The sequence below is a fragment of the Leptonychotes weddellii genome, chromosome 13, assembly GCF_054177405.1.
Source record: "Leptonychotes weddellii isolate Sample4059 chromosome 13, ASM5417740v2, whole genome shotgun sequence".
NCBI classification, from domain to species: domain Eukaryota; kingdom Metazoa; phylum Chordata; class Mammalia; order Carnivora; family Phocidae; genus Leptonychotes; species Leptonychotes weddellii.
The window spans coordinates 47,772,123-47,787,829 of NC_138381.1; the positions used below are offsets into that span (position 1 = coordinate 47,772,123).

Sequence of the window (15,707 nt, forward strand, 5' to 3'; positions counted from 1 at the left end):
ACTGCTCCAACCCCAAGCACTGGAAGCCAGCTCCTTCCAGTCAATGTCCCTCTGAGTGTGTCCTTTCTATTCCCTACGTATACCCCAAAGACCCCCGGTCCCCTCACCCTGTGCTCACATCAAGGCGAAGCAGAAGGACATGACAAGCTTTCCCATACTTGAAGGCAGGCTCTCAAGGAGGGCTTTGGGATTCATGTCCAGCATATGCTGCATCTGGTAGAGCCCAGCAGTCTGAGGGGATGAGAAGATACTCATTTAAATAGTATGTGGGGGGGGCGCCTGGGTGGCTCAGTCGTTAAATAGTATGTGGGGTGTGCTTTTTGATCCAAGATCACTTTGACTCTCCTAGGCTGATGAAAACCTCAGAACTGCTAAGTAGTACTCACCCGGAGGGAGGGTTTAATGAAAGGTGGGGTGGCAAAGGCTCTGAGCAGGCCTGCTGGGGGTACCCCTCACGGGCTGAGGGGAACCCAGCCTAGAGGATGCCAGTGAGAACACACCAGAAATTACATATGTATGAATGAATCATTCTCTGGCTGAACCTACAAAGCAAGAGAGGTTGGTTCCTGTGGGTGTAGCCTCACTTTTGGAGTCAGGTTTTATAAAAATAAGCACCAAAAAGAAGTCCTTTCTGTAGATGAATTTAAGTGTCAGCAAAGATCAAAATGCTAATTTATGGAAATTATCAGTTTCTGGCAAGAGTACAGAGAATATGGTTTAAATGTCCTCTGAAGGAAGGAGTCAAATGCATTCAGTTTACGTTTGTTTATTGTTGTAACATCTTGTTTTGAACATCAGACACTGCACCAAAATAGGAGCCATTTATCTTAGGATAACTGTCTTTGCCATGACTGAGAGTACTGTACTGATGTTTACAATTAATTTCTGACAACTTAAAACTTATTAGTGGAATTGCTAATAATCAAATACTTCATCATAGACTAAATGTAATTATTAAAACAACGAAGTTTCCCCCCTCCCTTACCTTCAAAACAAACCAAAAAAGTAGTTTTCACCTGGAAAGAGCACTTAAACAAAAACTCAATTTTTAACCGGTTTCATTAAACACAGCATGTTCTAAAACAGGAAAACAAGGCTTCCCAGAGTAAATAGGATACATAAAAAGATGCTAAAATTCCCTGGAAGAGTTTGTTTTCACCAACTAGCAAAAGGAGAAAGCATTTACTTTCTACTTATCTTTAAAGGTCTTGCCTGCACCTTCAAGAACATCGTCCTGAAGGGCCACGTGCACTCCTACGGGCACAGGCACTTTCTGGGCATTTAGCTAGTTGTTGTTCCTCAGCTGTTCTCCCTGTAACTGTTAGCAGCTTTCATTTTAGTACATCACACCAGTAAGTTTTTTCTTTTTCCAGTTGAAAACTATGCAGATGGTTTTAAGCACAGCAAACAGTCCTCACACACGGGGGCTAAGTGTGCATGCTCCGGGCCCACACGTGCCCTTCCTCACGCCTGCCAGGGACACAGATGCCGACACCACAGCCAGACAAGCTTCAGCACGTGGGTATCAAGGCAAATACTCAAGTCAGGTTGAACTGGAGAGAGGGAAAGGGGCCAAGGCCATTGCACCAGTGGAACATCCGAGAGAATGACTTCAAAAAGCCCAATCTGCTTGCGATCACCCCGTGACCTCGCCCACCACCGAAAGCAACACGGGGCTAACGCTTCTTCATTAGCTCACCATTAGAAGGGTCTGTGTACAAACACACTCGAGAGTAACTCTTTCACAGAAAGAACAAATGTCATTTGTACCAAATGGCAATGGGTTTCAGCACAAACTTAATACTTCCATAACACTATAGTGAGAGTAATCATCCACTTTCAGCAAGAGGGACTCCTTCAAATAAGGAAAAAGATTCACGTTAATTAGCGAATATAGTACCCACTGGATCTGCAGCAACAGAACGACAAAGTCTAGTGCTTACGGACACTGGGACAGAGGGACCAGCCACTGTCGGCACAGGGCTGGGAGACCCGGGCTCCTGGGTCGGACCTTCACGAGGCCCATATGTCCACAGAGAAGAGCTTATCAAGGAAAAGGAACTGTCTAATCAAAAAACTCTTTAAAAGACAACCTAAAGAGGACTACAGAAGGTCGAGAAGATTTCTGGTACCGCATGTGTGCAGAGAAGCCCTAGTAAGCTCAGGTTGAGTGCAGAAAGCTCATGTCTCTCCTGGAAAACAAGCGTGGAGAGGACACACGGGCGGCATCTCGGAGGCCACCAGCTGCACCGCTGCTCTACCAGGATTGTTAAGTCACTAACTGGGCAAGATCTCCCAGAAACATAACCTAGTTTGCCTAACCTACTGTACATAAATAAACTCTTTAAATGATTAGTCCTTGCACTACTGAAGGGGGGGAAGGTTTGCACTGGAAGAAGCACGTGCTGGTCCTCTGGGAGCATGCGCCTCCACGTTCTGCCACTGAGAGCTGCCTTCGGGGGGCTCTACCACAGTCTCCACACCCAACAGCACGCGGAGAAATGGCCAAACTAAAGGGACTGCCAACTCTCCAATCTAGAAAAATAACCACCCCCATTTCTCCACCTTAGGTCAGTATTACTTGGGCAGGGCAAACTACAAGAAGAGCGAGGAGAGCACCGCAGTGCAAGTCCTGGGCAAGCGGAGGTGGGCACGGAAGTGGCCCCCAGCGGGCGCCTGGATCCACAGCTCCCGCTCTCTGCTCTGGGACCCGGCTGACCGCTTCCCTCCCAGCTGAGGCCTGTGTGCGTGTGGAAGCCTCCTCTCGGACAGTCCTCTGGATTCTAACACCGAGGTGACCGTCAACACCCAGGCTCTCAGTTCTGGAGGGGCTCACAGGGCAGACCCTCCCCTGGGGCTGTCTGCTTGGACCACCGTGACTCATTACAACCAGGCTGGGAGACTAAGCTGCAGGCAGAGGGACAGAGGAAAGGACTCTTCCAGGACCCCGCACAAGTACATATCTGCATTTCTAAGGCCTCCCTGAAAACAGAGCTGTTGCCTGTCATCCAATCAACTCCCACCGTTAGTACTCTTCTTATGGGCACCAAGCTCATCCAGCAAGACCTGTCTGCCTGACTGGGTCCAAGACAAGAACGTGATGATCTAAGGGGCTTTTCTTCCCCAGAAGCCCACGTCTGCGGGGCTGGGGTCAGTGGCCCGGGCCCCTGCCTGGAGCAGCCCACGGAGCAGACATCCTGTTTCATGGTGGCATGGAAGGAAGAGCCCACGGAAGAAACATGCACACGTGGTTTGAACCAACATCACTAACTGGACCTGTAGCAGCTCAGTGGACCCTGATCCCCTAAAGAAAGCCCTGGTTTTAGAGAGAAACACTCTCAGCTGCCCAGTGGAAATTGTAACACTTTACTTTATACATGTTTTGGTCCCCTCTTATTTAGCTTTTTTTTTTCCTTTTAAATTATTCAATTAAAGGAGCACCAGCACACACTTGACACAGCGCATGTATGAGGAAGACCAGTGATAGGAGCCCAGGCCTCCAACCGCAGGTCCGAGCTCCCCACCTGCCCAGGGCTCTGAGCGGCAACCCTGCCAGGCCCGAGAAGGGGAAGGAGGACAACGGTTCCGGTGCCAGGAGCTCTCCCGGTGCCTGCTGGTGCCTGGCTGTCAACACGTGTCTTGTCCTGCACCTGTGGCTTGGAGCGTAGCCCAGTGGCCTCTGTCCAGCAGAAGTGCTGGTCACCTTCCCTTGCTGTGAGGCGAGTGCCTGAGGACCTCCCTGGGAGGTGCTGCTTCATGCCAGGTCGTCCAGGTCCACTTGGGGGATCGGGTCTCGCCAGTAGCAGAAGGAGCTGAACTCCGGGCAGGGAAAGGCGGAATTCTGTTCCTTGTTGAGAAGCGGGAACACGTGCTCCACGAGCTCGCTCAGTCTGTGGTACCTAGAAGAGGTTGGGGAAGAACAGCACAAACGGTCACCCTGAAGTGACGTCAGAGCCCAGGACTATGCGCTGTGAAGCTACTGAGAGGCCTCAGAGCAAGGCGTCCATCCCTTCCTGGGGCACAGCCCTCCTCTTAGAAGTCTAGGATCGTCGGCGATCCTGGTACAGATGCTATTACAGAGAAGAAAACACCCAAGCAAAGAGGAAAGCCTCCAAAAGGCAGATGCAGTTCTGCTATTTCGAGGGGGGCCTGATCCTCAGACTCTCTCTGTCCCCAGCTTCACCCCTGGCTGTGGGTGGTGGGCTGAGAAACAAGAACACACTTACGAGGACTTGTTTCCTTTGGTCCTTTCTTGTATTAATTCACCCTTGGGGTTCACAGTGAATATTCTGCAGTCTGGAACTCCCACTTGTGTGTAAGCATAGACATCCTGGACAAGAAAACATTAAATACGGTGATTACGAGAGAAGACACTGAGATGCTTCTCTGGTTCCTCGTGAGCCAGAAGAATCGCACAAGCAGGAGACAGTGTACGACAACATGTGGAGCTGGTGCAATGCAGCTCTGCCCCTGAAGCTGAGCTCTAGACAAACCCGAACTGAAGAGGGGAGCCAAACCCAAGGCCACTAGAGTCAGAACCCTGGGCGCCTGGGGCCACACTGCCTGCCAGAGGCCAGAGAGCAACAGCCCCTGCGTGCCTAGAACCAGAGGCCCCGTCTGTGTGCGGAAAGGCTGGGAAGCATCAGGGAAGGCTGAGTGCTCTCTGCGGTGGATCCAAGGACACGGCTTAGAAGCACTTAGAACAGGAGTCACAACTACCTGAGGAGATGGAATCAAAGCCACAGAAACAAAGTGCCCTTTCTCATACATCAAAACTCTAGGGCAGATGTCCACCTACAGGACCTCCCCAACTGCAGAAATTTAGAATAGAGATAATGAAAACCCATTCAGCAGAACATTCATTTTGCTTATACAACTGGTTTGAGAATCATGATGTGGCTGTACCCTAAAAAATACACTCCTCTGAATTTTACCCACCACATCTGAATGTGCAGCCCAGAGGAGACACTTACATTTGGACGGTTTCCAAAGGCAGCATAGAAGGGCTGCTTAGATGGGGCAAAGAGATTCTTGATATCATTTAGACACTCAATTTTGAACTTCTCTGGCTTCTTTTCTATCACTTCCCTGGGCAAAAAAAATACAAATACAATGATCAAATTCGAAATGGTAATTTTCCCTGGTGTGTGGTCCTGAAAATACTTTAGTTCTCACAGTCATTTCTGAAAATCTTTTATAACTGGTATCTCTCTTTCCCCTTCTGTGCCAGTCAAGAAAGACTAAGATTCTGAGTGAGGGGTTGAGGGAAGGAGAAAACTTGACAGCTTGACTTTTTTGGATGTCTGACACAGACTGGGTGAGTTCAGAGTTAAAATGCTCTCAGGGAGCCCAAGAACCAAGAGATGCAGAAGCTTGGAATCACATACAAACCCTTACAATGAGTTTGACTTCCAACCTCCCCACCAATCAGACACCTTCCTCCAATGTGAGTGGGCACGCAAGCATGCGCAGGAGAGGCACCTGTGGAAGGCAGAGAACAAGCTGCTGGGAGACAACATCAGAGGTCCCCGAGGTAAGATTGTGCCCTTGTCATTGACCCAGTGCAGGTAGCCTCGGGTCATGTCAGCCATGCCGATGGCACGAGCGGAGCAGTACAGAAACTTGTAGCCGTTCCTGAAAGAGAACATGTCCTACTTAAAAACATTCTTTGGCCAAAGTTAAAAAAAAAAAAAAAAGCACTTTTTTTTTTGACATTTCATTTTATTTTTTAAAGATTTTATTTACTTATTTACTTGAGAGAGAGAGAAGGCCTACATGCACAAGCAGGTGGAGGGGCAGAAGGAGAGGGAGAAGTAGGCTCCCCACTGAGCAGGGAGCCCAATGCGGGGCTCGATCCCAGGACCCTGGGATCATGACCTGAACTGAAGGCAGATGCCCAACTGACTGAACCATCCAGGTGCCCCAAGGCAGCACTATTCTTTTAAACGATTCAAATACATCATGATGTATTGTATGGTGACTAACATAACATAATAAAATTTTTTTAAAAAAAAGATTCAAATACAGTTCCTTTCATTTATTGTGAAAATCAAATTCCTGAATTTAATAAGGACAGCAGTTAGGATTACAAGGATCTCAATTTTCCATGGAAAACACCATGGAGAAAAAGAGAGATATATGCAACTAGGCATTTGCTAAATTTACAAGTATTGATATATCTTCAGCATCTAGTCCATGAAAGTCAGATTACAGAACAAAAATCTTGGACTATCTTTAAATTATCTGCCATAAAGGAAAGATGCAAAGGATCTTATTTATAAAGACAATTTGTAGAATGCAAACCACCCTGTAAGACAAGGAGCTAAATCACACCTGGGTAACAGACATAAAATTTTCCTATTATGGCATTCTCAACTAATGCTTAAGACACTGAGTCTTCAAATCAATCTTAACTCATACACATTATAGTCCACAAAGGCCAGATCGCTGTTTTCTCTGTTGCCCCAAAAGAGAGGACCACATGAGTGAAATACTTCCCCCATGCATGCATGTATTACCTACTCATTGAAATCAGATTAAAAAAACCCCGACTAATAAACCAAAAATGAAAATTGGCTCTCCTGTTAAATTAAAGCGAAGCACCCCCCCAGATAGCTAGAACTATAGATACAGGTAGCGCCTACAACTCTGAGTATTGTGCAGCGGAGAGGAGACGACTGAGACATGTAACACAATGATTAGCACACAGCTCATGTTCCACAAATGGTGGCTGACGCTTTTCTTCGTGTGAGGCTACTCGAGCACGTGGACAAGTGGGACGGGATACCTACTCGTTGATGGAATGGTAGAGCTTTGCTATACCCTGATGAGTCCAGTCTTTACCCAGCTGTGGAAGAATCTGCCCTAAAGCATCAGACCTGAAAGGGTAGAAATAGGAAATGGTAACAGGAACAAAGCACACAAGGCCAAGTGTTTTCCTATTTAAATACCAGCTGCTAAAAACCATCCGGTAGAGGCAGGGTCGGGGGACAATCTAATCTACGAGGGCAACTTTGTCACGGCTTGTGCCACAGCGAGGCAGTCCTGTGCACACCCACCCACCGCGGAACTTCTGAAAGTAGAAGCCAGATGTTCATTTTCAGAGATAATTTACAACCACACATCCTCTTTTTTTCCTCCCTAATCGCAACACCTTCTTACTTTTTAAAATTTTAATGCCAGAATTTGGAGACCAAATAACTAAAGCTTTCCAAAAGTTATCTTCTATGTTAATTTGTATGCCTCCACCCATCTTCTCCATCCACAGAATGACCCTGTGTGTGACCACGTGTGACCTTAGCATGCAAGTCTCAATGCAGAGAGTTTTAAAAACTTCCTGATGGAGGCCAAGGAGGGACCCCCCTGATCCCACCCCCCATTGCAGAGCGGCCTGCGCCTTGCCTGCTGCTGCCCATCATGGGCCCGTGCTTACTTGGTTATCGTTCCATCAATATCAGAAATGATGACCTTGTCATTCCAGTTCCACAGGTAAATGGTTCCTGCACAGCGGCAGGTACCTTGATACTGGGTTGTAATACTAAACACAACATCATTTGGGCCATCTTGGAGCTTCAGTTTTGCCTTTTATAAAAAGAGAATAAAGAAAATCATAGAAGGATAATTTTGAAAATAACAGTATATCACTTTGATGGAATTACATGCAACAAGTAAAAGTTAGTTTCCAATAATATGTAGTCATTGAGAGATTGCTAAGATATAATGTTAAGCGAAAAAGGATCTTAATCTCTAAAATATGTGTGTGTGTGTGTGTGTGTGTGTGTGTGCGCGCGTGTGTAGGGGGATGTATAGGAAAGAAATACATAAATATGATTATTGTAATAATAAAAAGGAAAAAAAAAATCAGCTGAAAACAGAGTTTACAACCAGAGTCTGAATATTTACAAAATCACCACCAGTGTTTCAGGGCCTCAGCTCAAGGCAGGATGGTTTCTATTGCGCTGGCATGCACCCAGCCCAGCACCGCATGCAGAGCTTGCTTACAAGAAGCTGAGGGAGCCACTGCCTGAATGATGTTCTGGAATTCTAAGAGATTTTTCTGATTCCCCCAAGAAACCAAACGTCTCTGCTCTTCCTCCATACCCTAGGGCACAGCAAGACCATTTCAAACTGAAAACAGGGGAAAAGGGGTGGGAAACAAACAGGAAAGAGGAAACTGCACCTAAATAAGAAAAGGCAATTTCTCTGTGGCTCCTAAAGGACAGTGTATGGCCCAGTGATGGGCTGGCTGGGCAAGATTCATCTGGGAAACAGGTTAAAAATACAGATCCCTAGGCTCATTCCTAGAAATTGATGTGGGAGGTCTAGGGTCCACGTCCCAAGTTCCCCAGGTGATCCCCAGGGAGGGAGACGCTGTCCTACTGTGTGTGAGCATTTACATGAGCACACACAGTGTCCTGTGTGCAGGGGTTGGGATAGCATGGACAGAAGAGGAAGCATGGCTAATTAAACAGTTACTAAAATAAGCTGACTGGATCCACACGGATCACACACGACTCACAATCTGGTCCGAAGAGAGTCGAAGAGACTTCTTATATGAGGTTGTGCCGGCATGGCTTGGGGGCTCTGTGGGAACAGGGTCCACTTTGATGGACTCTTCGAGCTCCTGTGACCCCTCATCACTCGATGAGTCATCCTCAGCCGGCCTATTCAACAGCAATCCAGTTACTCAAGAGGCAGCAGGGCATTTTACTAAGAGCTTTTCATTTAGGATCAAGAAGAGATCCTAAATCCATTCTAGGGATTGGAAGAGTTGTTTCCTCTGTTTCCTGAGTATTCCTATCATGAAGTGAGAAGGCCATCCTCCTCCTCGCTCTCATGACTAGCCAACAGTGACAGTCTGGCCATGACTGATTATCTTCTGCTATGACCGGTGAATGCTACTAGGTCTACTGACTCTTGCTGAAAAGATATGGATGTTTCAAAAGATGCAAACTGCAGAAAATGTAATTGCTTACACAGATTTTAAGAATAAAAAAGATTTGATATAACCCCTTTAACAAAAGAGGGCAAAGAGCAAGAAAATGAATGCTCAGGCTTAGACCAACTACTGAATTAAAGAGCTGGAGTGGGAAAAGGAAAGAATCTGGTTGGTGAAGTACAAGAACAGCAGGAACGAGAACAGGATGCATGGTGGCACCTTCTTTCAGGGCCAGCCAAACCAAATATCCAGAGGGGTGCTACTTCTTCTAAGAAATGAAATGGACCCACACCAATTTTGGAATTTTTTTTTTTAAATTTAATTTTAAGCAATCTGTATATCCAACAGTGGGGTGCGGGGGCTGGAACTCATGACCCTGAGATTGAGACTCACGTGCTCTACTAACTGAGCCAGTCAGGGGCATCTTTAAACTCTTCTGCATCTCCCTTTTGTGCCTGACAGGAAGCCAGGGAGCAGGGGCCAGGGACAGCACATCTTAAGGCTCCTCAAGATCCCTTCCCAGAGGCCTCCATTTCGCAGGCATCTGATTCCATGGCTCCAGGATGGGAGCAAGACATTTAAAAAGCAGTGATGGGTATATTTACTCCTCTGAGCTGGTTACCTTTTTTAGAAAAGCAGAAGTTATGCACCAACAAGCCACTTACTGTCATGGTTGTCCATAAGAGAAAGAGATTTCTGACTAGAAATTAAACAAAACTGTCAAAATCAATTTGAATACAACGGCTAAATAGCCCAAGTCCTGCGAGCCCAGAGGAAAGACAGGGTGCCCCACCTGCCACTGGCTGGCTCCTTAGCACTCGATGCCAGGTCACTGGTCGGCGGCACATCAGATCTCCCTTCCTTGGCCTCTGGCAGCTAAAACAAGAGAATAACGGCAATGTGCAATTTTTCCCTCCCAGCGACTGACAGGTAAAAATGTCTCAGCAGCCCTCTCCAGGAGTGAGCAAAATGGTTTTCTGAATCCACAACTTAAAAATGCTTAAGAAATAGACTTTCTCTACTTTGAGCCAAAGGACAGAAATCTGAGACAGAAGTCACATGCTGCTATGCAAAAAGCTGTCAGTACACAAAGCCCCAAGTGAAAATTTTAAAAGGGCACTATTTCAAGTCACAGAATAGAATTCGACAGGCCCACACTCATTAGTCTGTGCCAGGGACACCGGTACTACAGAATGCAAGTCACTGAGGCCACTGCCACCGCCATCTCCTCCTCGGGAGGAGAACAAGCTCTTGTTTCTGTCTGGAAGGTAATGTGGTGAGCAAAGCGGAAACACACAGGCTTTGGAGCTGGACTCTCGGCCAAACCCTAGCTCCATCCCTCTCCAGTTGTGTGCGCTGGGTGAAGCGACTCACCTCTCTGCGCCCCAGTTTCTTTGCCTGTAAAGTGGGAGCTCGGACATCTGTACTGCCGGGCTACAGTGAAGGTGAGGGTAAAATACAGCGTCTAGCATGGTACCTCCACATCTCACTGTTCAAAAATGGGGACTCTTACTATTGTAACAGAGTATTATATAGTCCAAACTGACTTTCTTGTGCTTGGCAAAAAGGTTTTTTGAATAAATCAAAGAATCACTTCTTTTCAGCCCATGGAACAAGTTACCTCCTCCAGGTCAGTTACCTGTTTCGTCATGCTTTCCCTCTTACGCCAAAACCACCAGCGACCAGACTTCTTTGGCATCTTATCTTTGACCCAGGACTCGACTGTGGCCTGGAAATGATCAACTTGGGTCAGTCTAGCCATCTGTCTGTCATAAAGACCCAACTACTTTCTACCATCAGCCTGTAGGATGGTGCTTTATCATGGAATGTGAGCAACATTCTCCACACCTCCCCAAGTCCTCTAGAGTCTGTAACACCTCCGAAAGGCAGGCAGTCCTCTTTTGTGATGGTGCAGCTTCGTGGCGGGTCTGTGGTAGGAGACTGGGTGGTCTGGCTATAGAGGAGCAGGCGGGTGGCGGGGGGGGAGGGGTGCTGCCAGGTGGGCTGCTCTCATTTCTTTACCCTTGGAAAACATGTTCTTATGAGTTCTGAAGACCAACTAGGCTGATAGACAGATTTAGAACTTTCAGGTTTTACATAATAGACTTATTAGCCACAATCTGACCCAATCACACTGATGTCACACTTCTGGTGGCCACATCACCTTCTTCTTGCTGCTTCTTTCCATATTAATGAGGAATTTTTTTTTTCATTCTGTATTTAGCTAACAATAAAATCTTTCAACATTTATACCCAGTCAGAAACCAGTATAAATACCTAAGAAAAATGACAAAGATACGGCAGCCCAGCAAATTTCCTAGATTTTGGGCATAAGATAATTTGAGTGGGCACAAAGAACTCTTTAGATCTTCTCTAATATTAATTTTAAACAAAACTCTGAATAGTACCCAGTTTAGAAATATGCACATATGGATGTTTCTAAATATCTTATGCTATAGATAGTTTTAAAAAGGAAACGAAATGGTGGATCATCTCACCTTTGGCAGACTCTTCTGGAATACTTGCAAGCTAAGGATCATGGGAGCAGCCAAAGCCCAGTTATAGTAACTGTGGAATAAAAATTGTGCAAAACCATTACACAGAGAAGGAAGAGAGTGAGAGAGAAAAGAAAGGGGAAGAGAGGGAGGGAGAGAGAAAAGAGGATGGGCGTAGAAACAACGTAAAATTCCTTATTCTTTTCAGTGACGAGATGATCAGCTAAATTTTTTGTCACATGAATGACCTTTGCTTCAAGCCAAACTTCTCTGAGCAGAGATCCAGTAAAATATCTAAGATATATTTCAATACTTCATTGAAAAATAAGGCTGAGGCTTCTCTTTCACTTCAAAGTTACTAGTCCATTTATAGGAGATGGCACATTTTATGGCAAGAAAACTGTAACAGTTAAAAAGATCACTCTGAAAAAAACTCTGCAAGAGTATTCAACAATTACAAAAGCAGGAGTATTTACCGGTTATATATCCGTATTACAAGGTTAGGATTGTCTATAAGCCCAGGGTTTTCTGCAAATTCATGATAAGTAATGATATGCTCCATGAATTTTTCTGCAATGTAAAATAATAATGATCCTTTGGTTAGAGATTACATAAATTCCTAAATGAGATTATCACAACTCTATGTTGAAGGAACTATAGGATGAAATGAGTCCTTTAAAAAAAACCCTTTTTTACATTCATCAAAAGCAAAGTATCAGACACATTTTTTTTTATCCAGGACAAGAAGGAACACTTCTCCTTTTTCTATCCTTCCCCTCTTCCACCACTCCTCCCGCAGTTAAAAAAAACAAAAAGCCACAAAAAAACCCACAAAACCACAACAACAACAAAAGAAACATAGGAGGGATATGCCAGAGACTTTCAGGAAAATAGATTACAGATGTGGCGGGGGCGGGGGGCGGCGGAGGGGGAGAGGAGAGAGAAAGAGAGAGGAAGACACAAAGACACGTGTGCATACACACACTCTCTTGAACTAATGAAAACTGCAGTTTCATTCTTAACACAGACAAACTTTACTAGCAGGCAACTGTGTAACTAGGGAATATTCATGGGGATCTTACATCTTTAAGTGCATGCTACATTAAAAAAACAAAACATTTTACAATTGCTTGGAGGAAAAAAAACCTTAAAAACACACATCAGAATTTAGTTTAGGGTCTGTCAAGAAATGAATCCCAAAGTTCTCGAGAAATGAATGAGGATTCTGCATGAATCTGTGTGCTCTGTTCCTAAACTTGCACTCTAGTAGATCTAGGCTAACAGAGAATTTTCTCACCAGGATTTTTCCTCCTGGTGATGTGTATATTACTTTACTTGCCATTTCTGCCTCCTCCAATAAAAAAAATCTGGGTAACTTAGGTAGGATTTGTTAAGTGTAAATCTTATAGTTTATGTAACTGTGTATTCTCCATTCCACCCCCCACCTATAATTTTTAAAGTGAAGGCTTATGAGGATTAAGAGCTACTGGCCATAACAGACTCTTAATTTCTTGCAAATAATAAAACAAATAGAATTAAGAGATGGAGAAGAAAGAGGCATAATGAGCGCCCTGTGACCTTTATTTCTTTTAAAGATTTTATTTATTTGACAGAGAGAGACACAGCGAGAGAGGGAACACAAGCAGGGGGAGTGGGAGAGGGAGAGGCAGACTTCCTGCCGAGCAGGGAGCCCGATGTGGGGCTCCATCCTAGGACCCTGGGATCATGACCTGAGCCAAAGGCAGACGCTTAACGACTGAGCCACCCAGGTGCCCCTGCCCTGTGACCTTTAAAAAGAGAAAGATTCAGCAAAGCACAATTGTAACGCTCAGGGCAGCCAGTCTGCCAAACACAGGACTTCAGCTGCTCTGAGGGGGAGAGAAGTTGTGGAAGGAAAATCTTTCCTTAGAGGAAAATCAATCAGGGGCCACCAGCCAAACTGAGAAAATATGAAGAAGAATTTAGGTTACAAAGGAAGGCAAAGCCAGAAAGGCCAAAGAACTTGGGAAAGATACACACGACTGCTTGACCTACCCAAGTCATCTGAATTGGCTCCGCTAAAGATCCTTCCTTTCTCTGGAGCAACGGTACTTTCCGGGGCCAAGTCTCAAGACTGAGACAGAAAGTAACCCCTTCTTCTTCTTACTAGAAGGACTATTTCCTCAATGGACAATTAATTTTCCATAACTTCAGGCCCTACTCTCATGTCTCAAGCCCAGCGCTTTCCAGGAGGGCAGCTGGGACCCAGCCCACACACATTTCAACTTCACAGATGAGAAAATGGACACAGCGTGAGCTGACCCTGACCGCTCTGCCAACAGGGCAGCCTGAAAACGCTCCCTCTTCAAGTGAAATGAGTGCCTGCAAGGCATTCTCAACTCACCCAAGCCATTTATTTATAAGGTCAACCCCTACGAGGTACCTTAAAATGAGGGGCTAAAGGTCTGATATTAAAGGGAGGTATCTGTTACCTGCACAAGTTCATTAAAGAATTTAATACCCTGAGGTGGCTAACCAGCAGGTTTTCTATCAAATGATGACCAGGCTGCTTTCTCCAGTGAAGACAAGGCATAATTGCTCGACATACCTTTGGAAATTTCTCCGTTCTCACTGAGACCCCCACAAAGGGAGAGGGTGACATCAGGCAAGTCCATGGCAGAATCTGAGAGGCACTCGGTGCCGCTATCTGCAGCTGCACTTCCCACGGACTGTGGGGACTGAGAGCCAGAGAGCGTGTCAGACTCAGGCCACTGCCGGGAGCCAGGGTCCGATTCACTGTGGGCAGCGGACGGGGAGAAAAGGATTTGCCTTATTGCAACTTCTTGTATTCGTAGCTTACTACATGGTTCTCTGTGGGCTTGAACCAAATAATATATCCCCTTAAAAAAGGATCAGACTGACCCACAGACACACCTTAGGGTAGAGTTTAGAATCGTATCATAAATGACATTAAAAATAACCTAACAGCACTGAAGAATTAACTGTGAATACAGTAAATATGTCACAAAAATCACTACAGTCATTCCCAGTAAGACAAACTTTTCAACTACAGCCTTTCTGATTTTAATTAAAGGAGTAAAAGACTTATAACCATTTATTTACATTTCCATGATGAAAATGACGGAGTAATTAAGAAAAATCTGATGTTTGGAAACCTTTGATCCTAACTTCCTAGAAAAAGCTGTGGTACTATATACATCCTGTAGAAAATTACTATAGTTCAGAGCTGTCTAGGTTTTTCTAAATTCATTTGTTACTTTGCAAAATAGAACAAAGAAATTAAACAAGAGAAAATCTCAGGAGGGTAGACCTACCTTCAAACAAAGATTTTGAGAAATAAACTATTCTTACACTAGTGAGGTTCAGGACTAAAGGTGAAGTTATTCAATATTTTCATTTTTCTAGATGGTAAAGGCATCGAAGCCAGGTTTTTAGAAGATGATCTTGAGGGAAATTTTGTAATGGAGCATAAATCTGAATGAAAAGGAACAGGAAATGGTGCAAGTTTCTTATTCATGACTGTTTACTGCTCTACATTCTTTGAATGGACATTTAATGTCACAATGTTCTAAAAGTTTCAAATTCTTTTATTTTATTCAAAAAGCCAATATACTTAATGTTATGTGATCCAGTGAAGTCTTATGATCTTTAGGAAAAAACTCTCAAATTTGAGCAGCAGGTGGCAGCAAAGTATGGATAGGCCATAAATAGAAAGCAGCTTCCAAAGCTATTAGGTTTTGCATTTGAACCAACACAAGATTTAGGTTTCTGGAAATTTCTTTCTTAATAGCAATGCACACCCAGTCCAAAATATTGAGATTAATTAGATCAACAGAATGTTCTTCTCACTGGAAGTGGTGAAAAAGCCAAAGCTGATGTAAAGCAGCAAAACCTGTTATGTTGGCGTCAGGGGGTGAGGCTGACCCCTGGGTAAAACACAAACAGAAGACTGGGATGTTTCTGCTTTCTCCTGGGCCCATGGCTAGGTCCTCTTGTAGTCAGATGTGGCCAAGTGACCATATGACCGAATTTTTAGATGTGGACAGAAAGGGTGTACTGTGCCCTTCCCAAGCCTGGCTCCTGAAAACTCCCGTGTGAGCCTTTCTCTTTTCCCTGTGGAGGCTCTAAGAGAATGGTGGAGCCTCAAGATGGAAGAAAAGCTTGTGCTCCTGAATCCCTGGGTGTAAGGTGCCTGGCACCAAACATCAGCACTGGAATATCATACGAGCAAGAAATAAACTTCTATTGTGGTAAGCCACTGAGGTCCTGCGTTT

At 45.0% G+C, this 15,707-nt stretch overlaps 1 protein-coding gene across 4 annotated transcripts in view; it reads right to left on the reverse strand.

Annotated features, from left to right (window-relative positions):
• Positions 1-750: 750 nt before the first annotated feature.
• The window catches only part of LPIN2 (lipin 2), an 83,856-nt gene continuing 68,899 nt past the window's right edge, over positions 751-15,707 (reverse strand). For all 4 annotated transcript variants that reach the window (XM_081801553.1, XM_081801554.1, XM_081801555.1 and 1 more), the window contains exons 9-20: positions 14,021-14,208; positions 11,910-12,003; positions 11,437-11,506; positions 10,578-10,667; positions 9,732-9,814; positions 8,519-8,663; positions 7,433-7,581; positions 6,792-6,878; positions 5,482-5,634; positions 4,974-5,088; positions 4,227-4,330; positions 751-3,899 (exon numbers count right to left, since the gene is read on the reverse strand). In XM_081801553.1, the coding sequence (XP_081657679.1) occupies positions 3,755-3,899; positions 4,227-4,330; positions 4,974-5,088; positions 5,482-5,634; positions 6,792-6,878; positions 7,433-7,581; positions 8,519-8,663; positions 9,732-9,814; positions 10,578-10,667; positions 11,437-11,506; positions 11,910-12,003; positions 14,021-14,208 (1,423 nt within the window). In that variant the 3' untranslated portion in view covers positions 751-3,754. The remainder of the gene's footprint in view (positions 3,900-4,226; positions 4,331-4,973; positions 5,089-5,481; positions 5,635-6,791; positions 6,879-7,432; positions 7,582-8,518; positions 8,664-9,731; positions 9,815-10,577; positions 10,668-11,436; positions 11,507-11,909; positions 12,004-14,020; positions 14,209-15,707) is intronic.